This window comes from Chenopodium album, chromosome 18 (genome assembly GCF_948465745.1).
Source record: "Chenopodium album chromosome 18, dcCheAlbu1.1, whole genome shotgun sequence".
NCBI lineage: Eukaryota > Viridiplantae > Streptophyta > Magnoliopsida > Caryophyllales > Amaranthaceae > Chenopodium > Chenopodium album.
Window position 1 is genome coordinate 10,728,457 of NC_137851.1, and position 24,792 is coordinate 10,753,248.

The 24,792-nt window shown below is 34.8% G+C and overlaps 2 protein-coding genes across 2 annotated transcripts; both read right to left on the reverse strand.

Annotated features, from left to right (window-relative positions):
- Positions 1–3,670: 3,670 nt before the first annotated feature.
- LOC145593063 (uncharacterized) lies at positions 3,671–9,800 on the reverse strand. The gene is made up of 4 exons (XM_081649571.1): positions 9,492–9,800; positions 5,929–6,159; positions 5,170–5,676; positions 3,671–5,083 (listed from the first exon to the last, which is right to left on the reverse strand). Exons 1-4 carry the CDS (start codon positions 9,672–9,674, stop codon positions 3,851–3,853), a joined length of 2,154 nt encoding a protein of 717 aa, XP_081505697.1. The 5' UTR covers positions 9,675–9,800; the 3' UTR covers positions 3,671–3,850.
- A 960-nt stretch (positions 9,801–10,760) lies between these two features.
- On the reverse strand, positions 10,761–24,126 carry LOC145591462 (uncharacterized). Its single transcript, XM_081647921.1, has 13 exons — positions 23,872–24,126; positions 21,291–21,465; positions 19,930–20,013; positions 18,910–19,151; positions 18,535–18,775; positions 17,257–17,336; positions 16,014–16,098; positions 15,636–15,767; positions 15,436–15,549; positions 14,556–14,603; positions 12,651–12,732; positions 11,471–11,521; positions 10,761–11,364 (listed from the first exon to the last, which is right to left on the reverse strand). The coding sequence occupies exons 1-13, from the start codon at positions 24,009–24,011 to the stop codon at positions 11,276–11,278; spliced, it is 1,563 nt and encodes a 520-aa protein (XP_081504047.1). The 5' UTR covers positions 24,012–24,126; the 3' UTR covers positions 10,761–11,275.
- Positions 24,127–24,792: the final 666 nt, after the last annotated feature.

The window sequence follows — 24,792 nt, forward strand, 5'->3', positions numbered from 1 at the left end:
TAATAAAATATTTCATAAGGAAGCCCAAAAATAATATCAAGAATCAAGATAAGAGACATATTGTGGTAATGATCTGCCATACAAAAAAATACGTTGTTCTAGTTATTATGCAGATTAACGTCAAACTAATAATAGAGCTCTAATTCGTTAGTCAAATTAATTCATGCATGCATTGCATATTTGCATACATAAAAAACTACTTCGTAGTTTAGTAGATGTGAATCCATGTGATCAACTAATTGCACAAGTCGCTAGCCTGGTGCGAAAAATGTGCGACTATAATTTTCTCCAAAATAAAAAACTCTACTTTAGTGTAGGATGTAGATTCCAGGACTATTTCAAAAAAATAATAATAATAATAATAATAAATAAATAAATAGATTCCAGGACAACAAAATCTCAAGAAAACTGCCCTCTATTTCTCACCTTTTTTTTTCATACGATGCTATATACTTGAATATATTTTTTAGAGTCGATGAAGAGGCTTGAGGATGCATTTATGGGTCTCAATTCATAATTTAATACTTTTCATGCCAGTTTAATTGCTTTCTCGATTTATTTCTTGTTTATAATTTCTGTGTTATGCTGATTTCACCAAAAAAAAAAAAAAAAAAAAAAAAACGGAAGCAATATTGTAATTTCTTCATCCTTATACATAGATCAGGAAAATCCATCAAGTGAGTACAATTTCAAGGAAGTATATATGGAGAGTAGGTACGTACATAAATCACATTGACACAACAAAAACGAAATGAACAAAGTACATTATCACAGCAACCTTGACAACAATTTTAATGTACTTAACAAATTCATCCAACGTTTCCTTTACAATGACAATCATCCTTTGCTCCGCAACAACTTCCTCGGCCGACCGGACTATATCATCTTCATTCATCCAGGCAAAGTATCCACAAAATCTACACTTGTAATAAGGTCTTCCAGAATTGGTTAATGTGTCTGAAATTCTGATTTCAGATATTTTGGGAGGATTACAGCAACATGGTGTAACTTTGACCCATTTCGAGCTTCTGTCTAGGAAGATCCTGTTGAATAAAGAAGAACATGATGCCTTATTAGGCACTTACGTTACAATAAGGAACAGAGAGAGTAAATTTTTTTTTTTTTTTTTTTTTTTTTTTTTTTTTTTACTAGTTAAATCAAAACGACAAAGATGTGCATTGATGAACGATTTATTTATTACCTCGTGTTCAAATCATCTATAGGAGGATGTTCAACTAAAAGCTGATGTCCGAGTGATGAAGATGGAAGCTTAGGCGAAGATGGAGTATTTCCAAAAGGACGTTGAGCAGATCGTAAATTGGACAATTTCGACTTAGCAATCACGTAAACAGAACAAAACTCTGGTGCATATTTGGTCACATGGCTTGGTACATCAGCCTTTTTAAAGGTTCTGTAATTAATTAGCAACAACATAGTTTTGAGATCAATTGAACTAAGCTAGGCTCGTACGTTAGTATAAATTCTTACTTGTTTCCGAGTACACAAACTAGAACTTTAATTTATATGTAAAAAAATAAAAAGGATATAAAACTGACTTCTTAAGAGCATTTCGTGAAGATGCGCCCATAACAATGTTAGTGATGTAGTTGTTGTTTACATAGTCCAGAATAGCTTTAGCTACGTCGGTATCTTCTAGAACAACCTCTCTTACTTGTACCTGATAATAAGCTCATTAATGGCGTATATCTTTTATGTCAATGCATATGACTCGTCATCTATCTATATGTCTCTAGTTTACAAAGGTGGACTAGCCTTACGAAATTTAACTATTATTATGTTTTCATTTTAAAGGCGTGCAACTAAATAAAAAGCGATACATTAAAGTGTCAAGTAAATACCGATTTGCGAGCACAAAATCCACGATATGGAATGAATATACTTTGTGGATCGGATTCAATGCCCTCCATAGCTCCATCAATTCCACTGGCTACAAGCAAACAAGATCCAAAACAAAGAAAAAAAAAACATGCGAAATGTATGAGTATACAAAGTACTTTGTTTCGTATGACCAAAATCTTTGGTCATAAAAAACACATCACTGTGTTTCTAATGGTGTCAACATACACTACTTTCTGTAACACGAATACCCTACATACTTTTAACCACTAATATCTTTAATTGAACGGTCAAATCATATGACATTCGACATCAATCATCTACCCCGAAAAAAAGAGAGAAAGAATACCTACGGTTTTTCTGCTTGACATGGATCAAGATGAGGAAATGGGTGCTAGACAAAAGATGATCAACTGCCCATTTCACGGCATATTGACTATGCTTGTCCTTGTCAATCGCTGCCGCGGTACAGTTAACCGGCAGCGGCTCCGTATCTTCCAATGATGAATTCATCCCCACCTCTCTCTCTTTAGAGAGAATGAAGAGAGTAAATAAAAGAAACAAAGAGAAAGAAATGAATATCTTTGCCTCTTTTTCTCTCTCTTACCCCATATCTCTCCCTCTCTTTGTTGTTAACTAAAGATTTTGACGCGGGAATTTGGGTTTTTAATAGTTAATCACCTTTTAACTAGGCTAAAAATACTTTTATCTAATAATGACACCGATTTCATGTTAAAAGATAATTTCAATGACAATCATTTTCTATTTATCGTCATTTAGATAATCACAATCGATATAGATTGATCAAGTACAGAAATATTCACATTTTTTCTGTTATTTTTACTGTATGTTGGCATTTTATGAAATTAATTACACAAATTTAATTGCTCCATATACTGCCTCCGTTAATTATTATGTGTAACTTTGAGGTATTATTTGTGAGATATAAAATATTCCAAAGTTGCACATAATAATTAACGGAGGTAGTATATCTTTTTTAGATTTTACTTTTTCCATTTGTATTTAAATTAATACAAGTACAAAGCAACCACTATTATACTGAGTAAGTAACCCCTATAATACTGATTAAGTAATCCCAATAACACTAACCGAATAACCCTATAACATTGACGAAGTAACCCCTTTAACACTGACCAAGTAACCCTATTACATTAACAAAGTAACCCTTGCCGCACGGTGTGGCTAATCACATACAAGACTTTGTGATACAAGTCTATATAAGTGTTAATAGGGATTGGAAAAAAGATTGGATCTCGAATACCAAAATAGAAAAGTAAGCTGTATGCACCTTGTTCTTTTAGGAAGGACGGATCTAGGGACTGCAGGGTGTGAAAGCCTGCAACGAGTTTATTATTGCTTCAGACCGCAAGAATGTCGTGATTGATAATTTGATATGTTGAGTCGAAGTACTGTAAACTCCAGATCGGGTGAACTGCTTAGCTGCTATGGTGGACTGTAATACTCTGCTAGATCTTAGAATACTGTAGTTGAAGACTTGAAGTAGCACGCCTTTGTAAACCGATCAACTGAAAGAATTGGGGAGGTTTTGAACATAAATACAAGTCTTAAAAACATCTGATTCCAAAAATGATACTGTACTGTATTATGTTCAGACACCGTCAAAAGATATCAGGTCAGGACCTCAGCAGTCAGCAGACCTGCAATAGCTTGCAGTAAATTTCAACAAAATGAAATCACTGAATAATTTACCCCCCCCCCCCCCCCCCCCCCAAAGATAGTTGATTCAATGATACACAGAACAATAAAAGGAAATCAGGTCTTTCATTAATCTCTAACCCAAAGGTACAAAAATACACAACCATCAAGAAAATACACGATAGCATTCTCTGTCGAATTGCTACATAGAAATTGCACAAAGATACTAGTCTAGTAAAAAAAAGCTTGAGATACTGACCCAACTATATAAGTATAAGTAATGACAATTCATGAAATCAAAAATAGATGACAGTTACTAAGCAAAACCCTGTTTGTTGTTGTTTCTCTTTTTATGGGAGCTAGTTAGTGTTGTTTTAGCTGTTTGCCAGTCTTTCAATGATTCAGCACTACTCATAAAAGGGCAAGTGTCACTGATTTGAACTCCCGGACGTGGATTGGACACCTTCAGCTCTGAATCAGACTTCTTGGCAGTAGTTGAATCAGAGCAATCATTTGCCTTTGGAGTTGTACTAGGATGAATACCTGTAGCAGCAATTTTTTGGGCTTCTTTTTTCTTATCTTCCCCAGCTACGCCAGACCTTGATCTGCTACTGCCACCAAAAGCAGTTACGCTACTAAAAAAGTTGTTTGAAGTGCCATTATTATTTGGTTTGTTTGACTGTTGCTTCTCAAGTAGATCTTTTGGCAAGATTTGTGAAATGCTGAAGGAGCTACTCTTTTCACCGCCTACAAGCTGACTCCAAGATGATTTTTGCAGCCAAGTACTGCCTCTAGTTGCTATATTTAAACTTGCACTTGCTCTGGCCAGTTGAGCTGCCTGACATCCCTCTGTAGCTTCTTTTGACTGGGAAGATAGGCCATCCTTGTTTTCAGGCACAGCGTTGCTGACCCTTTCAGGTTCTTTGTTGACAGACAATATTATATTACTAGGTTTATGCTCTTCATTAACAACATCAATATCCCTCTTGTCTTTCTTGCTGTCAGTTGATGCTTCTCCATCAGATAGTTCATCAATGTTAGTCTTGTCATCCACGTTTTCAGGCACAGAGTTGCTAACCCTTTCAAGTTCTTTGTTCACAGATAATATCGTATTACTAGGTTTATGCTCTTCATTCACAACATCATTACTCCTTTTGTGTTTCTTGCGGTCGGTTGATGTTTCTCCACCAGATATAGGCTGTTCATCAATCTTAGTCTCACCACCAGGTGTAGCCTGTGACAAGTAGAATGATCTACTACTGCCTTCACCAACCAGTTTTTTCCATGAAGCCTTCTGAGTCGGCATGCCACTTATAATTGATTTATTGGTATTGGACCCTGTTAAACTTATCAATTCCAAATGCTCCTCTGAGTCCATTATTTGAGTTTGAAAACGAGCCTTTTTTCCATGGATAGGAGATGCAGGATCCTTTTTATTGCTTTCATTGGAAACTGATTTCCTTTTCTTATTGGAAAGTTTTTCCTTTATAATCTGCGTACCAAGCTTACTTTTGGAAGGTTCAATAGAAGTCTCATTTGAACTCGCCATCTGCATCACAAGTCATCAAAACTAAGTCAAACAGAGATTTGTTATAAAACTTAACTATTTCAAATCACATAAAACAAAAATCACACCTTATTAAGCAGGCTTGTTTGCAGCTCCCAACTTTCTGGTCCAAAATCTTGTCCAGCCCCCGTATTGATTTTAATATCATCATCATCATCCTCTGTTTCTTCATCTATTTCGTTATTACCCTCTTGTGACTCAACAGTTGGGGCAGCAATCTGTGGAGTATTACGACGGTCCCTTCGCTCAGTTTTTGCACTCTCCCTATCTAAGAGTTTTTTCATCACAGAATTCATGACATTAATCTCTTCTTCATTCAGGCCATCATCTTGTATTATCGTATCACGCACTTGCATTCCTCTTATGGGCTGAGCACATCCAGATTTCAGAGAAGTTCCCTTGTTCAGAAGCTTGTTCATCACTGGATTTGTCATATCTCTGTCATTCATCTTGTCACTTTGTATGTCAACATAATGCTCTGGGCAATCACAGAAATGAACTGGAAGAGGTGGTACTACAACACGCTGGAAACTGTATTTGTGTTTACCAGTTCCATGAAAAGGTAATCCTTTTACCTGCATTCAGCCAGTTTCAGAAAATATGATGCTCAAAAGGAAAGAGCAAAGAATCTCACTTTCATAAAAGATGGAAACAACATGCTTGTAGGGCAACAACACTAGCTTGATCATCAAACGGTACTGAAGTATCCAACAGGCCAACATACATGGACACAATATCTATTAAACACAGCTGGGGAGGGGGGGGGGGGGGGGGTTCATGCCATAATTACCTAACTCAACACAATTTTACATAAGGTAATGCATTACCTTCCTTAGTTTGGGAAAGAACATCCGGATCTGCATCTTTTCAGAATCAAGGGTGCTCTTGGGCTCTAGAGAACCAGCCACATTTTCATCAAGATCATTTAGACTGGAATCAATATTTTCACTATGTACAAGTTCAGCATCTTCTGCCCATTCTTGTTTCAACCGGTCAATATAATGTTCTTTCGCCTTTTCCAGCTTTAATTTTCCTCCCTTCCACAAACACCCGTTATACTGAAACACATATCAGAAAACATATTAGCAACCTAAAGTATCAAAATAATTTTTACTAACAGCATATAACCACCCCTTCCCCAGGGGCAGAGGTTGGTAATAAAAATGCAGGCCCCTGTGCTTTCTGTCTATGGGCAGGGGGCCTTCATATGATAGTAACTAATTAATATCTGATACAGCAAAATGTTATCTTTGAACTTCTGGAAGGCCAAAGGAATATAGGCTGTTTGTCATAAGGGAATTTTTTTAGAGTCCAATCAGGTTAATGAGATACTTCCTAGCAGGTGTCAGACTCTATGCATTGAGTAACCACTCAACAAAGACCAGTGTTCCTGCTTCCTTCCAAGATCTATAAAAGACAATACAAATACAAATTCTATCTTTGAGAAGCATTGGTCAATCTCTCTCATTCTGAAATATCTAAGATCTATCTCTGGAAGAAGGCTTAACCAGCACAGTGCGTAGAGTGCACAAGTATTAGAGACAGAAGAAGGCAATCAATTAAAGAGGGATTTGGAATGTGATAGATGGATAGGTAAGGGGTCTAGTGCTTGTTAGCCTACATATTTGCAATAACAAAAAATTTATTTCCAATTGACCCTTGATAAAATACACATTAACCCCAAAAACAGCACATGTTTTTAAGAATCAACTTAGCTTTGAACAGAATTAAAAGATATGTGGGACTTAAGGTAGAAGATGACATTTGATTGACGATGTACAAGTAAACAGCAATGATGAAGGATAGAAGCATTCAAGAGGCTTGTTTCTCCTACAGTAAAACAAACTAACAGAAAACTCGGAATAAAACTCAGCATAATCCTCTCTCTCTAAAATGCTCCCACTAAAGCCATACTTCAGTATTACAACTTCCTACATTACTAAAAGCAGCAGCACAGCAACAAAAACAATAAAGCCTGGATCCCAAAAGTATCTGGTCGGCTAACATGAATCATCATTCGAAATGGTCCGTGAAAAGTTTAGGAAAAATTAGTTGAGGTTGTAAACAAAGTAGAGTACGAAATTGAAAGTAGGGCAAGTTATAATAGAGAAAACATGGTTTTAAAAAATATAAATAAAAAATAAAATAAAAAGATGAGGGCGACAACTATAGCTCAAAAAAGAAGGGTATAAAATAAAAATTGAGAAATTATAATTATAATAAATTATAAAAACATATACAATTATAAATAGTATTGATAAGAAAATTAAATTTGAAAAGTAATTTAATGTAAAGTGAACAAATGAAAAGGTTTGGAGATAGAAAAAGAATAAATAAAATATGAGTGAGAATAAACAGTTAGTATAAGAAACATAATGTCTTATACTTGACAAATATACTCTCCTTCTACTCCACCCTATCCAATGCATAGATTCCTCAATTCCCAATAAACTCACATAGCCCTCAATAACCTTACTCTGTCTACCCCTAGTCCCCTACCCCTCACAACCCCATCACTTTGCCACTCTTCAAGCCTCCTAACCGTTGCATCACTTGGTCTCCATCTTACATGCCAAAACCTTAAGTGATTTTCCCTCATCTTATACTCAATAAGTGTAAGCTGTGCAACCCCTATTTTCTTCAATTACCTCATTCCTAGCTGATCCTTTCTAGGATGACCACACATCTATTACATCATATGCATCTCCAACACATTAATCTTATGAATGTGACAATGTTTCATGGCCCAACACTTGTCGCGCAGTACATTTTCCTTTCAATTTATGTGACATGACTATATCACATAGGATCCTAGTAGCAATTTGAAGTTAATTAGAGACAATGAGAAAAAATATGCAATAGCATGTGGCTTCACACGATTGCACGGAAATTAGCAAAAATCTGCACAATCACAAAGGAAGTCAATCACTTTTCAAAAATATTTGCACAATATGATGAGCTAGAAATTGGAATTTGCCTCAGCCTTCAACTCCAGAAAATGCTTGCCAATCAAAAACAAGGGAGTAGCTCCTTCAAAACTATATCTGAAGTCCCTTAGATATAATCAGCCAAATCTTTATAGTTAGACCCCTAATAATTTTTGAAATTTAATCATAGTGCTAAAATAGGACCTTCTTGAATCTTGATTGCCTGAATTATTGTACTACATCCTAAAACAAACAGATTTTACTCAATTGGTAAACTATTTCTAATAGATAGAATCGAATACTTGCCCTTCCTAACCTTTTGCCATCTTCCCTATTGGAACAGATTACAGTAAATTGGAAAACCAACACAAAATCCATAAATGTATTGTCCAATCGATTGACTTCCAACCCCATCCCCTCCTTGATCCCTCATTCCTTGGTCAACTGAAAACCATCGCTCCAAAACAACTAAGCAATTTCACCCCAGAATCTACAAACAAAACAGGGGATAAAAGAGTGCAAAAATATCAAGCAATTCAATCAAGACAAAGGAACAATTATATGAAATATAAGACCATACCCATAAGCCGAAAATATCACCATCTGAAAATGTATCAAAAGGGACGGGTAATTATCAGTGCGATTATGTGAGCAAAACAAGACAGAACTGTGCTAGGATAAAGTGGAAATAGTGTAAAATAACAGTTGAAGAAATTAAAATGGACAGCCTAAATATCAATAAACTCGAAATTAATCTCAAGAGACTGCATGATCCAATGATAAATAAATTTATGGATACCCCCTAACACAACACTAAGATTCGAATGGAAACAAAAAGTGAAATGCATGTTTCCCCAATCAAATTCGAAAGACAGCCAAATAAATTGTTATTCATACAAATTATTTCACACATTTCCCCAATCAAATTTGAAAGATACCCCAAAATTACTTGCTATTCATAAACTATTTCATGAAAATTCTATCACTCGAAAGACACACCAAAATTACTTTACTTTACTTCACTTGATATTCATACACTGAATCAAAAAAAAGAAAAAAAAAATATTCATACACTGTTTCATGGAAATTCTATCACACATTTCCCAAGCCATATTCGAAAGGGAACCAAATTAATTGTTAATAGTACAATTTATTGCACACATTTCTCTAATCAAATTTGAAAGACACCCAAAAATTGATTGATATTCATAAGCTATATTCATACAAAAACTGTCACACACATTTCCTCAATCAAATTCGAAAATGTGAACCAAAATAGAATTACCCATCAACATAATTGCAGAGTAAATCATAATGAAAGAAACAACTTGAAACAAACGATTAACACAACAAATCAAACAAAAAAAACCCATATAGCAAAAACATCAACTACCACAAAAACAACAAATTATTGAAAAGAAATTGAAAAAATGTTATAGAAAAGAGGGGATTGATTGATATACCGTGCTGAAGAGTTTGGCAAGGGAATTTTCTGAAGAAGGAAGAAAGTTAATGTAAGCAAAGCTACGACCTTTAGTTCGAATAATCTCAACAGTTTGAAGGGAACCCAGATGAGAGAATGTGTTGCGGAGATCCTCCTCTTTCACTCTCTCTCCTAAACCACCAACATGTAGTCTCGTCGCCATCTTCGCCGCCCTTTCCTCTGCTTGTGTCGCCGGTGGTAGTATCAGGGTTCGGCCTTTTCTCGAGTTTGGCTCAACCCACCGTGCTAGTCTATGCGCAACTGCGCAAGAGTAGTCGATTAACCTAAGTGAAACGATATACCACTAATACGAGTACATCGTTATGGTTAGCTTTAACTCGATGGTTTTGATTATAGGTAAGGTTTGATTTTGTTACTTGACGTGGTACGGTATTAGTTATGACTGTTTATGTATAAGAGGATTTTTCAATCTTTAGTCTTGGAGTCTTTTATGACTCTAATAACCGACATTTTTAACAGCTCTAGGTTGGTATTGTTTTCAATGTCGTTGGTGTTCATTTTTATATCACACAAACTTTTTTAAAACATGGCTATGGTAAAAAGTCATATGCATGATTGTTGTTGTGGGGCTCAGTCTTCCATCATTTAATCCTTCACTGTCTCTTAAAGGTCACCTTCACTATCTTTGTGAACGTACATGGAGTTATCTTTTTCTATGCACAATTTCTAGACACATTTGCCAAAATTATAGTGTTTTTCACATGAATTTTGGGCAAGAAATCTTATTGCCCTTGATTTCGTAGGATTATTGTTAACTCTTAATTGTATATTATCCCAAACATTGTTACGGTGGTGGATTAACTTTCCCTTTAACGACTTCCATACTTGTACATTGTAATCAAGCTTTATAGGAAATGGTATTTGCTAAACTAATGTTTTTTTTTTTTTTGAAAACATATTGTTGAAACAACACTTGGTAAGCATTGACAAGATTTTTTTAGTACAAAACTACAAATATAACACCCCAACAGACCAACCGCTGATTAGGATGAAGTATAATATCAAAAAATGAGCATCTAACACAAGTTCTTTTAACGTAGTTTGTCCAAGACTACTTCAAACCAAGCAATGCGTGACTAAAATTAATCATCCCGTTTACACCACTGTCCGCCAAAGGATTCATATGAAAAAATGTGACATGAATTGTACAATAATCTATAATTTTATAAAATGCCCAAAAAAAGGCCATACGAAAAAGAAGTATCAAATACCTTACATTACATATATATAGTAAATTAGAAGCTCAATTAAGACTTCCAGGTTCCCCATTAAAATATCATAATTTTGTTACAAATGTTACAAAGTTTGTTTCTAGTCCCCAAACCAGTTCAAAAACAGCGACCAGAAACTGCCACTAGAGAAGGCGTTTCACTAATCCCTACACTAGCCAACCTGGGCAGCCAGGACCAAATTCTACTTACTCTTATATTTTTCTAATCAAATTAGCCAAAAGATGACTGGGGAAAATTAGAAAATAAATTTAAACAAAAAAAAGAGATGAAGAACGAGGGGGACAAAAGTCTCTATTACACAAACCCCTTCTAGATATCAAATTCAACTTCAGCCAAATCTACCCGCCATCGGGCTCTACCTGATGTTTTTCAATGCTGTACACTTAAATCTTAATGACAGTGAAGCTGCAGAACGCTCAGAAGCCAAATAATACAAAGCATCACATTTTGGTAAAGCCCCGCATTCATGCCACAAACTCTACAAGACTGCCACTTTTTTCACGCATATTCTTCACTGGGACATACAATCGTCAGCTGTTGTAAGCATCTGTATATCCATTTCGTCTGCATGCTTTGTTGCAAAGTCAATCCCATTTTCATCTGCAAACATCTTGGTAAGTTAAACGCCATAACATGTAATTGGGAAAAAAAAAAATATACATGAAAGCAAAGTTTAGGTATAGTCATCAGGATGAAGAATTATTACTGAACATAGAATCCAGAGACGGGCGTTTAGGTGAATTGCCTCCCTTACGATCTGCAATACCAAAGCAAATCAAGAAATGGCATAAGCCTTCCAAATTATACAAGAATTTTCCACGGACAAGTACTAGCAATCAATCATGAGGAAGAAACTACTCAAAATGACCTTATTAGTCCACACAGCTTGTATCCCCATTTTAGCTTATTCTAGCAAGATACCAGATTTCACTTTATATAACGAACAATTGTCCAGAATGTAATTGCAAAATTTATGCGAGTCCTTTCCCTCTTCCTCTCTTCATCCCCTCTACCCACCTCCATTGGTTTATTGAAAATAAATTTGGTAAACTATTCTTTTCAAATGTACGTGGTATATCGGTATGCACATTCAATTAAGATATTAAATTCTTTAAAAAATTGAAAAAATAATTTCTCAGAAAAATGGGAAAACAAGGGGAAAAAAAAACTAAAACTCAGTCCCTTCTCCACATCCTCCTACAAACAAGCACCGTTGTGAGCCCAACCTAATATACAACTTACTGCAACCACAAAGCCAACCTAACACCCTTCCCGCGTCTATATAAAATAAAGAAAAGTAGCCATGAATTTCCATCCTTTGCATTAAATATCCAAACATCACCAACTTCGCCTACAACGCCAACTATAGCGGACACTTTAAATGAAAGGAATTCCAAATCAAAAAAGGGAAGACCCTGAGGAAGAAAATTCTGGAGAAAAAGCAGTGCAGCTTGCTGCTGCTAATGGAGGAAGACATAAAGGGCACAGTAAGTGAAACCACCATGCTGAACCTCTAATTATATTGTTGTTTTGATGTGGGTGTGGTGTTAGATGGAGAAGCAGAGAGAAAGACTGAGTGTATGATGACTGAGAATTAAGATGAATGACATTTTGTTAAGGGTGTCTCCCTTTTCCTCCCCCTCCCGCTTCCCTTCCCTCAATACTTAAGCCTTAGGAATCTCAGTTCTTGCACCAGCTCAGGCCTGACACAGTATAGACCCTATGCAAAAATATTCATGTTCTCCCTCAATATCTGCACAGAGTGCACACAGTATAGACCTTTGCAACATCCACACATGACACAACAAAGGTGTTGAATAAGTAAGCATATGCAATATCTACTAGAAAATCATAGCATCACGAGCTAGGGATGAAAAAAAAAATACCATAAGAATGATGTAGCCCCTTGACAGCATCAAAGTTTTTGTACGTATATCCAACAAAACTTAGATCTTTTGATGTCAACAACTGCAATGGTGTAGGGAAGATAAACAAAAATAATAAATTAAGCATGATATGAAACCAGGTTAGAGAAAAAATATATCTAAACAGAGAAATAAGGATGGAAACAAGAACAAAGGTGTTGTTGTATAAACAATAAACATTGCCAGCAAAAACTGAAAATTACATCACACGCCAAAGAAGTGAACAGAAGGAACAATAGGTTGATTGAATTTATCAATAGAATGTATAACTAATTAGAGTGAAAAAAGATGAAATCGCCAACAAAACTAACTTCATCTTCTCCATATATTTATGGAACTTTATTCTTTCAGTGTCCACAGCAAGAGACGAACAATCTGACAAACAGTCCATCTTCCACTAATTATTGCTCTCTTGGAATAGTTACATGACTTGCATCTTTATAGAACTGTTTCTAGATGATAAGACAAAGGGCAATGACTACACTCATAAACCCCACCTGCTTCCAATATGCATACAGCCAATAAATCCTATTATCACTTTAGGTTAAATCTTGTGTGTGTGTGTGTGTGTGTGTGATGGGGTTGGTACTCCATTCCCTATTAGCAAATTGCAGTTTTCTAGAAATTTTATGATGTACAACCAACTGGCCAAAATACAAGGAGTTTTGTTTCATGCAAGCAAATTCAAGTTTTATCATGATATGGAACAAATTAGCCCACACACTAGGAGAATAAAAATTTTGTGTCTTTCAATAAGGTTGGTAATTGGCAGTTGGTAGAGTCAACATTAGCAAAGTTCTCAGTTCAAAGAGTTACAATTGTAAAACTAGGAGTTCAACACACTAGGAGAACATGAGCCAAGTGTTAAACTATATACAATTCATATATTAGAAGCTTCACGGAGCTTATCAATGAATTCCTTTACTAGTTTTTTCACATACTTTCATTCCCTTACAAAAGCAAGGCCCAAACTCTGACCTACCCTATTATTCATAGCCATACCTTATAGGCTTCATAAGAGGCATCACAATGATTGCACATGTTACAGTGAAAAAATCCATATAGCCAATATACTTTTGCTAAGTGCTGACAGTTAAATTAAATTTATCAAGATTTGAAGTTTTCTAGCCCTCATTTGATGTGTTCCCACTGTCCTTATATGGGTACTTTCACAAAGATATAGCTACCGTGGCATTTTCTTTACCAGCCAGACAATTTTAATTAAATTTATCACCTTTCATTGCACAATTATATTTTTAAGATGACTACTCCCTCCATCCTCAAACAAAAGTCTCATTTACCCTAAATAAGAGTCCCATTTCACCTGGTCCCTAAATAAAAATCACATTTCATTTTACCAATTTTATTTTTAACTTTCACAAATTATTTATTCTCTTTCAATCAATCACCTTCACCTATCATCCAAACCTCACTATCTAATTTTTTTTATTCATTGTAATCAACCAAACCCCACTATCTTTCTTTTATTTTTTATTCACTTTTAATCAACCTTTATCTTATTTTAATCAACCAAACCCCACTATTTTATTTTTTTTAATCACCTTTCAAAAAACGTGTGCAAAAGGAAAATGAGATTTAAATTTGAAGACAAAGGGAATATTATTATTCTGTTGTTCTCTTATTGTTATCCTTCTGCGAAAATAATTCGCAAGTCTTGTTGAGATAGCGGCTCTACTTTCTTCAGCAGGTAAAGCTGCAAAATCTACGCACAAACGCACCACCCAAAACTAAACAATAGGTCGATACAGATGTACAGAGAATGTCAGGTTGAATAAAAATACAAAAGCTCTCTTTTTCTGTAATCATATAGTAAAATCAATACATAACGCTGTCAGAGTAAGCTACCTTTCTTGAAGGTCCTGATCCAGATCTTGATGGTGTTGCATTGTTTGCCTGAAAACAAAGGAGAACTCATAAAGATGCATTCAGCGCTATAATATGCAACCAGATGCGCGCACTTGTGTGCTTGTGTGTGTGTGCATGTGTGTGTACTGAATACATTTGAACCTTTAGTTAGACTTAGAAGAAGAAAGAAAAAAAAAAACACACACACACACACACACGAAAGGTCTTCTCGCAAGAAAGTGCCAAGAACTAGAAAATTGAAAAGATGTATAGCACATAATCTTGTTATATTATTTAGGGACGGGAGGGAAAAAAATCAGAAGGTTTTCCAGAAACAGTGCTAAAAGCTGGAAACTTGAGAAATGATAAACGATAGAGATATGATTCATCAGAGAATATTGATACAATCCTCAATCATCAAGAGGCATGATATCTCTACCAAAATAAAAACAAACCTAAAAAAACTTCAAATTTTTTCCATAATTTTCTCTCCCTACTCCTCTATTAATAGAATTTCTGGTTTCCTCCCCCTATAAGGAATCTAGCTAACTCTCAACCTTTTCCCTTATGCTACTCTCTTACAGTATTACAACGCTATCCCCATGGTACCCAATACCCATCCCTTAAGCCTGTTCACTAAAGAGAGAAACACCACAGTTATACATGATTAATGTGCTATAAGTTCATCTAAAAGTTAGCATATCAAATACAAGGATGGCGGCTGCTCGTTGCAATGTGTTTTTTTTCCCCCATTTCTATACTACTTGCTAAAAGGTTTTACAAGCAAGAAAATTCTGACTTGGCCTTTTAGATTAAAACCAAAGTCAAAAGGGATTAACTTTTGTCAAAATAAAGAAGTTAGTGATAGAACTAGGCGTACCTCATCAAATTTCATAAAGTTCTGAGTATCCAGCTCCCCATTAACTTGTGGCTTATAAGCTGCCTCCATCTCATATAATCTATCCCACTCAACATCTTTAAACCAAGCATGTGCCTGACAATGCTTATTAACTTTAGAGAATAACAAAAGCTGAAGGTCAAAGATAAAGACATTTAACGAGGTTACAACCAGTATCACACCTTAATTTGCTCTGCCCCTCCAGTGCCTAATCGATGATCAACGTCACAAAGCAACTTACAAATAAGATCTTTTGCCTCAAATGTCAACTTTGCATCCTCGGGAAATTTTAGATAGTGCCTCCAGTGTACAATCTATCACACATGTTCAGAGATTGCATTAGGTAGAAAAAAGCAATGTCCTACTCATACTGACCAGATACCAATGAATTCGCTAAGTGGAATTATCTACGTGCATAAGTGGTGCATTTCCCCATAAACTTAAACATGTACTCAAGATTTTCTAGAACTTGGCACATGAAAAAAAGCATTATCAGCTACGGGGTAGTTAAAAATGATCTATAGTCCTTTCAACACATCTAAAACAAAAGTAAAGCATACCTTTCTACATGTTGTTATTGGATCATCAGAGTAAAAAGGAGGATAACCAACTAGCATTTCGTACATGATTGCACCTAATGACCACCTGCATAAAATCTTGACGGATAAGCATGGCAAACAAACAAAAGCAGAACATATAAGATAAACCCTCATTTAGCAAACACCAACCATATCAAGCAGTTCATTGGTATACTTTATATAGAGATATACATGAACATGACCATTATTCATCATAAACAAACTCGGAGTTCCGGTAATTATATTACTTATGTACAAATATACGAAGTATGTCATTATTAACTTGGTGATACAAGTATCAAACTTAAGAGCTCTTCCAGGCTTTTAACATTATGTCGATGAATTAACATAGTTAATGAGGCAGTCAGGAAATTATGGACAGTAGAAACACTACACATTATAGCCAGATGAGATCAGCTCGATCAGTACCAGCAAAGAAACAGGCTTTGTTCTGGAATTCAGCAGACAGAGCAGGATAGCTAGAGCATGCACATTATGTAGGCTGTGGGCATCTGCAGCTTCAATCTCAGTAGTCCCATGTAATTAAGTTCCCTATGGTTTTTAACCAATTATAGACTTTTCATTCTCAACTTACATTAACCCTTCCATAAGTGCATAATTTGCATTTTGGAGATTGAGCCCCATGAATGAAAGATCTACATGCCAAAGATTGAAAACTTGGACTCTTTTGATTGCTCAAAAATTAAGATGTACAGACGTACAGCTAGAAAATTCAGTATTCCCCACATACAAGCATCATTATTGGAGAGGGAAATATGGACTAAATCTTCATTTATCTATTATTCACTAAGTCCAAATAAAGTAACTGCAGGTAGGGTTAATATGAATACAGGGCACATGTGGGGGGGTGGTTGTTATTGACTTTCTTTTTTTATTGTTTTAGTTGACCCGTAAATTATTCACACAAAGGTACTTAAATTTTTCATGGCAATAACTTAATCTAGGTATGCTGGATGCCCGAAAAATTACGGCAGTGATATTATCATAATATACAAAACTAGAGTATTGATTTTGAACAAATGAGCAGTTGGCAACGCAACATAATCCTGGGAACTCTATTCTAACAACGAAAAAATAGTTATCACGTGTTTGAAACTTCAATGAATTACGTCATATCATAAAGACATAAACACTCATGATAAATGCAATGTAATATTTTAATGCAACCATCCAAACATTTAATGAATTAGATGATAAAGCATACCAGTCACATTCCATTCCATATCCTTTCTTCAGTAAAACTTCGGGAGCAATATAATCAGGTGTACCCACAGTTGAAAATGCCTGTTGAATTTCACCCAAAAATAAATTATAAAAAAAAAAAAAAAAAAAAAAACATTTGACAGTAGCATGTAAACTCAGAAATTCACATCAGCATACATCAGCACTATGCCTTTCAATCATCGATGCAACAACATCTACCAGTATATTATAGATTGCCTACCGTACATGCAAGTATGCAACAATCAATATATTAATTGACTAATTAAGATACCTGGCATGAGTGGTTTCATTGCGGAATTAATAGTATTTTTTGGACTAATTACCAGCCAAAAATATCTTTTAATACCAAAAATACTAATTACTTTTGGAATGGAAATTGGAATCATATTAACTCCTATTTATTCATTATCTATGTCACGTCAAATGTTCTATGGATATAAATTATTTAACATTTCCAACTCTTTTTTTTTTGATTCTGGGCCGCGAGAGTTGTTTGTTTCGACTGCTATCTTTTTACCAGTAATAGGTATTGGTATTTACCCGGATTTCGTTCTCTCACTATCAGTTGAAAAAGTAGAAGCTATTTTATCCAATTATTTTTATAGTTTATAGATAGATTTCCTTTCATTTAATGAAATGAAAAAAGCAGTCTTCTTTACATAAGACGAAGCAAAACAAAATTGGAATTCGAATCAGGCATTTTTGATGTTTGTGAGAACCATTTAAATCATGATTTAAATGGTTCTCACCTGTTTCCTAAAATCATTAAGCATGAACATCTGCTTCACAGAGAGAAAATGTACGATATGACCCAATTTAGATAAACAATTGCATGCCTATGTTTACAAGCAAAGAGGCTCCTCGCATTAATTTTGGAACCCAAAACACTAAAACAATAAAAGCATTTTATTTCTAGCAAGTTAAAGCATGCTCAAAGCAACCCTTAAGAGCTTTCTAAGTCACATATCATCATCTCAAGAAGCTTGTAAAAATCTATGCAGAAACAAAAACTGCATTTTTCATATAAGTTGTGCAATGACTCGCTATAGATAGAAAAGATTTCAGCAATTACTATTTGGATGTCGGAGCCTACTGGCCACTACATATGACCTTTTAGTATTGGTTACTGGAAGATTGACAACATTCATAATTAATATGGTAACTATTCCATGCACCAAAAAAAAAAATATGGAAACTACTCCTCAGACTCAAGCAACCACCATCAGAATATCCCTGGAAATGGATGCACATAGCTTACCAACTTTCTCCTATTCCTTTGCCAGTGCTGAAGTTGCTCACGAGCACTTCTCCAACTATGACCATTACCAGCATCAGGAAGGGTAGCATCTATATCCATTGAATCTTTAGAAGCGTCATCCATGGATTCATTTTCTCGGATAGTAGACAATGTAGCACAATCAAGAGGTTTACAAAGGCCAAAATCTGAAAGTTTCATATGACCACTCTTATCAAGAAGAAGGTTGTCTGGTTTAATGTCCCTGGATAAAGAGTTCAGTAAAAATAACCTCAGCAGCTACTCACAAAATAACACAGGATACAAGCATTAAAATTGATTATCAATAAAGATGATGATTTTTGAGCTTCATATCTCAGAAAATGATGCAATTCAAACCTGTGGATATAGTGGTGCTTGTGAATAGATTCTATTGCCAGGACACTCTGTGCTATGTAAAATTTTGCAACCTTTTCAGTTAAGATATCCTCCCTCATCAGAAGGGTCATCATGTCACCGCCAGGCAGATATTCCATAATCAGATACAAATATTCAGCATCTTGAAAGGAGTAATACAGTTTTACAATGCAGTGACTGTCAACTTCTGCAAGCAAGTTCCTTTCAGCTCTAACATGTTCCACCTAGGAAAGAAAAAGAATTTGGGATGAAACAAACTTCTCTACTAGTCCATTAAGTCAGAATTCACACTACATGGAAATCAGTATTCAGGGAAAAAAATATATATATCAGGGGCCAAAAAAAAAAAAAAAAAAAAAAAAAAAAAAAAAAAAACTGGATTCTCATTGTAAATGGATATCTTTTACAGAGGTGATTCAGTTCAAGAAGTCATGTATAAGAAAATGACATCCCCGCAAGGAAAACATTGAGCATGATGCGTGAACAGAAAAGATGAAATGTTAAAAAGAACAAATTACACATCAGTAGATGAAACTAATTTTTTGCCATGATCCAGAGTCCAGTCAAAAACAATTGGGGGCAAGAACTGGCGATAGATGAGGAAAGTGGCAACCACCACAAGCTCATATTCCAGTGTTATAGGGCCATTATACTATCAATTTTTTCAATAGCCCCACTAAGAAAATAGTATCAGTCCTATAAATCTAAAAATGCAAAACAAATGAAGAGATTTAGATTTCAGACATTAGCACCATTCATAAAATTGGAGACAGCCTCAACATCCCATTAAAGAATGTAGAACACTAGTAGGAGATTAGGGGAAAATATTACAATTTTTGCATATCTAGATGATGTTTTGATGAGATCAAGTAGTACAAGTGTACAACATACACAACACGAACGAACTATTTAGCTCAAATATACATCTTAGGAAACATGTATTCCCAATTCAAGGATAAACTTTAAGAACTTGCATCAAAATCAATATATGTAAAATAGTACCTGTCCTCGACTAAGCATTTCGGATTTCTTCAATTTTTTCATGGCATATATATTTCCAGATTTCTTTTCTCGGCACAGTTGGACCTGCAGAATGAAAAATTAAAACAGTATGAATAATGTAATAACATTATTATTCTTTATCTGTAAGGCAACAGAAGTTTTCTATGTACGCAAAAAACAAGAAACAGAATATCAATAACCAAAAGTACATTAATGTAGGTGCAAATCAGTGGCTTTGGGCCTCTGGGTCAAATTCAGCCAAAAAAGAATGCTAGTTTACTCAGAATCACAGAACATATAGCTCATTAATAATGACTCAATTTAAGATTTACTTACAACAGCCAACACACTTCCCAATGCCTTGACAAATACCTCCTCAGTTATGAATGCACTACGCAGCATTTTGCATTTTATACTATTTACACATCTTACTTTGACTATTTTTGGTGATTTATTATAAAGTGAACATTCATGTGGGATCTTGTTAGATTCGTCTCATTTTTATACTTTCAAAACATCAAAATTTTATACATTTTTCTAAATGGTAACTAAAGATAATGTATTTATGGTTGAAGTCATGCATCAGCAAGTGTTCAAATAAAAGTGCTGCATCTGAAAACAAACAGAGGAAGGTGTAATGGATCTACTAGTCTGTGAATCTCATTATAAGTGAAGCACACACCCGGCTCTTCTTGATGAGAGATCGGGCTTTAAAAAGGAATGGGATAACTATTTGAAAACAAGGAGAGACCAGATGAAAGAAGAGCTGACCGAGGTGAATGAATTATTCCACCTGGCAACAGCAAAGGTACTTCAAAATAGTTGATTTATTTTTTCTTCATTTTTTTCCTTCAGGGTGGGGGGTTTACCAGGCAAGTTAAAAAGGCAATGACCAGAAAGATTGCAAGGCAGTGTCATAACTGTATGGGGATCAGGAGGAATAGCACAAAAACAATAAACACTCAGCCTCGAAGGGTACTAAGCAAGTTAACAAACAAGGCAGCAACAGTTTACTTCAAAATACTTGCTTTCAGATTCTTACATTACGCAGCTTGACAAGGTCGCAAAAGAGCACAGTAAGAAATGTTCTACAGCAAATAAAACAAATAGATGGTTCTAATCAAACAGATCCTAAACAAACCCCTTCAACTAAGGTTTTACAGGACACTTTAGATTTAAATCTAATAACAATAATAAATCCGCTTATTATTTGGAGGATTGGGGTGGGGTGGGGGAACTTCAAATGCAGATTTGCAAAATGCCAAAAAGGATGAGCACTGCATGCAGATCACCAGCACAACCAGGATATGGAAGGAAAAATACATTAAATGCATTATTAACATAACACTATCGACACTCACCTCACCATAAGCTCCTCTCCCAATGATGGTCAATAGTTCAAAGTCATTCACGCATATCCTATTCCTTTTCAGTCGCATAAACTCTGTCTCTTTTCGCTCCAAATCTTTAATCAAGCTCATTTGTTCTTCTTTGGGAACGTCCGAAGAAGCTAGCTGTTTTTCTAGAACCCAGCGTCTACAACAATAAGGTAGTAAGCATTTAAGCCACTTAAAAGGCACAATCTAACCCAAATTAATACAATGCACCAAAAAAATAACAGTCATTAGTGTGATGTTTTTCCACCTAATCCGAAAACAAATGAAATGAGCACAAGTACTTCTGCTGATCATGAACCAGCCAGATAACACTTTCATTTTAAGAGAAAAATCAAAGAAATAAAACAAAGTTTATCAGAGCCATGAATTAAGAAAACTCATCCCATTTATAGAAAATGTTATGAGCAGGTCAATATAATGGCTAAAATTATCAAATACATTGTGGGTTGTTTGACAAGGAAGCACAATGGAGATTGTCACCGCTATTTAAGCAAAAGGATGCAGAAGGGTCACGATAATATTTATAACATAAGAGAACAACATAAAGAGCAAACTTTAAAAGAAAATATCACAAAGAATAAGTGAGATCCTATCTGATTATCTGAAAGTAATTAAGATAGTCTAACCCAAGTACAACATTTTGCTATGGTTTCTTTTTAGCAAAAGAATTAACACTAGACAATAAAAGAGAAATACTATAATGGGATAAATGGCATACATGAAAACTAAATGTTGGGAGAAAAAACCGCTGCTTCAATAGAAAAGTTCCAAAAAGAATAATAACGGCTAGCGAATACCCCCTAACAGGCATATACATAATAAGTCCAAAAAAAGCAAAATAGAAAAGTTGGTGAGACAGATAAAGACCAAGGGGAACCCAACAAAATGATCATAATCATTCAACCAAAAATCCATGTTAAGTGTATATTAAACTAACCCCCTCTTCATCTCTTCCCCATCAAACCAAAACTAGGCCATTATACAATAAGAGGACTTGATTAGATGGAATTTTTGAATTAAGTTACCTTATCCATTCTTTCACCTCCACATAATGTGTACATATAAAACCAAGCTTAATCTAGGTCCTTTTAACTCATGACAAGAACAAGCTTAATAAGCAATATTCATAATGTAAATACTTCCAAAAAACTCTAGATTCTATATATGAATGTCATGTGCTATTTATCTTATTAATATATTAAATTAAAACATGCATAAGTTTCTGAAGTTGAACTTCTAGAAAAATAGAGGGAAAAATTTCGCCATTTACTAAAACTCATGGCTCATGCAATCCAAGACGGCAAGACCCGTATAGTTAAGTAGAATAACATCAAAAAGGACATATAGTGAAAACATTTACGGGAACACAACTTTACCTGCCTTATAAGACCTTGATAAAGAAACCTGCAAGGGAAGCTAGGAAGCATCTTTGGATCATTAAAGAACCCACATCAGACTTCATTCATTACATCTACGTCAGGTGAATTATATCATTGAAAGGTGACAATAGTGAAGAGAACAGAAAAGTAGCTGTTTCACCACCTACGCAACAGGTTCCAAGCATTCCTCCTTCAATTCAATGCCCTAGTAGAATGTAATCTTAATCACTCTAATCTCAAAAATCCCTTAATACACTAAAATGAATCTTCAAATCTCTTAACATAACATAATATAATCACATTCTCTAAAAAATAAACCATCTTTTCACCCACTAATTACAATCACACATAACACTTGAAAGAGACAAAGTCTAAATCTCTAATACCTCAATAATCCCAAATAAAATCAAAGTCATTTCCCTGCACTACCAGCCTAAAGGTAGATCTACCAAATTCCTTCAAATCTCAAAACTTATCAAGTAAAGTTGGATCCACTAATACAACCAATTCCACCCGTTTCTCAACATAGATCTCGAAAACAGAACAAACAATGATAGCTCATTCTCATCCCTCTTCCACCAATTCTTACTACACCTCAAATAATCGAGTGTCGACACTCCTCATCAACCTCAAGAGCAAAATTTTCAATTTTTCACTGATTACGATCACACATAACAGTTGAAACAGGCAATCCTAAAAATTTGTTTCATATAATCACTCATTTTCTCCACTAACTCCAACTGAGATCGCATTCATTTATCACAACTCGATTCTCGATACATTAATTCAGCATTCAACTATCTAACTCAATCAAATTCTGCAATCTAAAACCGTAAATTGAATTTTACGCCAAAAACAAACAAAACCCCTAACTTCAACCCATTTCTACTCCACCTACAACGCTATCATCAACTCACACACAATGCCGCAATTCTCTGATTCTCATCCAAATCAATCACTCACTCAATTTAATCAAACAAAAGTCAATTCCTTAAACAAAAACATCAAAAAACTCGAAAAAAATCCGCTAAATTTAATTGTTATAAAAATCAAATAATCAATTGAGATCTAAATCAATACAAATGAGCTTGAAATTAACGCGCAAAAATCAAATGAAATTAAATCTAAAGATAAATTTAGAAAAATTAAGAATTAAGAATTAAAACCTCTCTTTTCGTTCTTGAATGTTCTTCATCTGAGCTCGATAGTGATTCTCGATAAACTTCTTAGCAGCCTTGACTTTCTCCATGGTCAAAGTTGACCCCATCACTTCTTCATCTCTCTCTCCTCCTTCATGATTCTCCATCTTCTTTCTCTATCTAACTTTCTCTCTCTAGCTTTTTCTCTTTCTCTCTCTACTGTGTGCCAATTGCCAAGGAGAGAGAAAGAAGAGAGCACAAGAGTGAAACTCTAAGCTTTCGTAATTAAGTCCCTCCTATGTACTGTTATTTTCTCCTCTTCAAGTACTGTATTTTTTATACTCCCTCGTTTTTTTAATACTCATCGTATTAACTTTTGACACTATTTATAAATTTATTTCGTATTTTAAAATAATAAGAGTACTCAGGTACTCCATATAATAGTGTAATATGTGGTAGAAAACTTAAATATTAATACTTCGTAATATAGATGGCCTTGTATTTTGTCATGAATTCTTAAATAATTTTTTTTTACTTTTTACGCTCGGTTTAACTTTTGATACTACCAATAGCTTTTTTCCGAAAAATAATTAGACATAACCGTGTAATAAAAAAATAATTACACACGTACAGTTGTACAGACACATTTTATCATGTTAATACGAAATATGGAGTACGGGTATAAATTAGGAAAAATGGAATATATTTGACAATAAATGCTAAAATGTTTAGGCTATGTAATAATGAATTAATTTTATTATTATAAAAATGAATCCAATTGGCAAACAAAAACAACGAAGGATTGCAGAAACCTTACCTGGAACTTTACTGTTCACCTCATCAGCGCCAACCCAACTATACCAACATTGTTTTCCTTTTCTATAATTTTTTATTATTTCTTAATTTTATATTGTTTCTTACAAGTGTATCATAATTATTTTATTTTTT

What these genes read in the sequence shown, in the direction of transcription:
- LOC145591462 (XM_081647921.1), bottom strand. Translation starts at nt 24,011, where the DNA reads ATGGAGAATCATGAAGGAGGAGAGAGAGATGAAGAAGTGATGGGGTCA. An exon ending in CAATAACAACATGTAGAAAG is followed by an intron (nt 15,768 to 16,013) that starts GTATGCTTTACT and finishes CATGTGTGATAG; the next exon opens with ATTGTACACTGGAGGCACTA. An exon ending in GTCTCTGGATTCTATGTTCA is followed by an intron (nt 11,365 to 11,470) that starts GTAATAATTCTT and finishes AGATGTTTGCAG; the next exon opens with ATGAAAATGGGATTGACTTT.
- LOC145593063 (XM_081649571.1), bottom strand. Translation starts at nt 9,674, where the DNA reads ATGGCGACGAGACTACATGTTGGTGGTTTAGGAGAGAGAGTGAAAGAG. An exon ending in TCTTTCCCAAACTAAGGAAG is followed by an intron (nt 5,677 to 5,928) that starts GTAATGCATTAC and finishes GGCTGAATGCAG; the next exon opens with GTAAAAGGATTACCTTTTCA. An exon ending in AAACAAGCCTGCTTAATAAG is followed by an intron (nt 5,084 to 5,169) that starts GTGTGATTTTTG and finishes CTTGTGATGCAG; the next exon opens with ATGGCGAGTTCAAATGAGAC.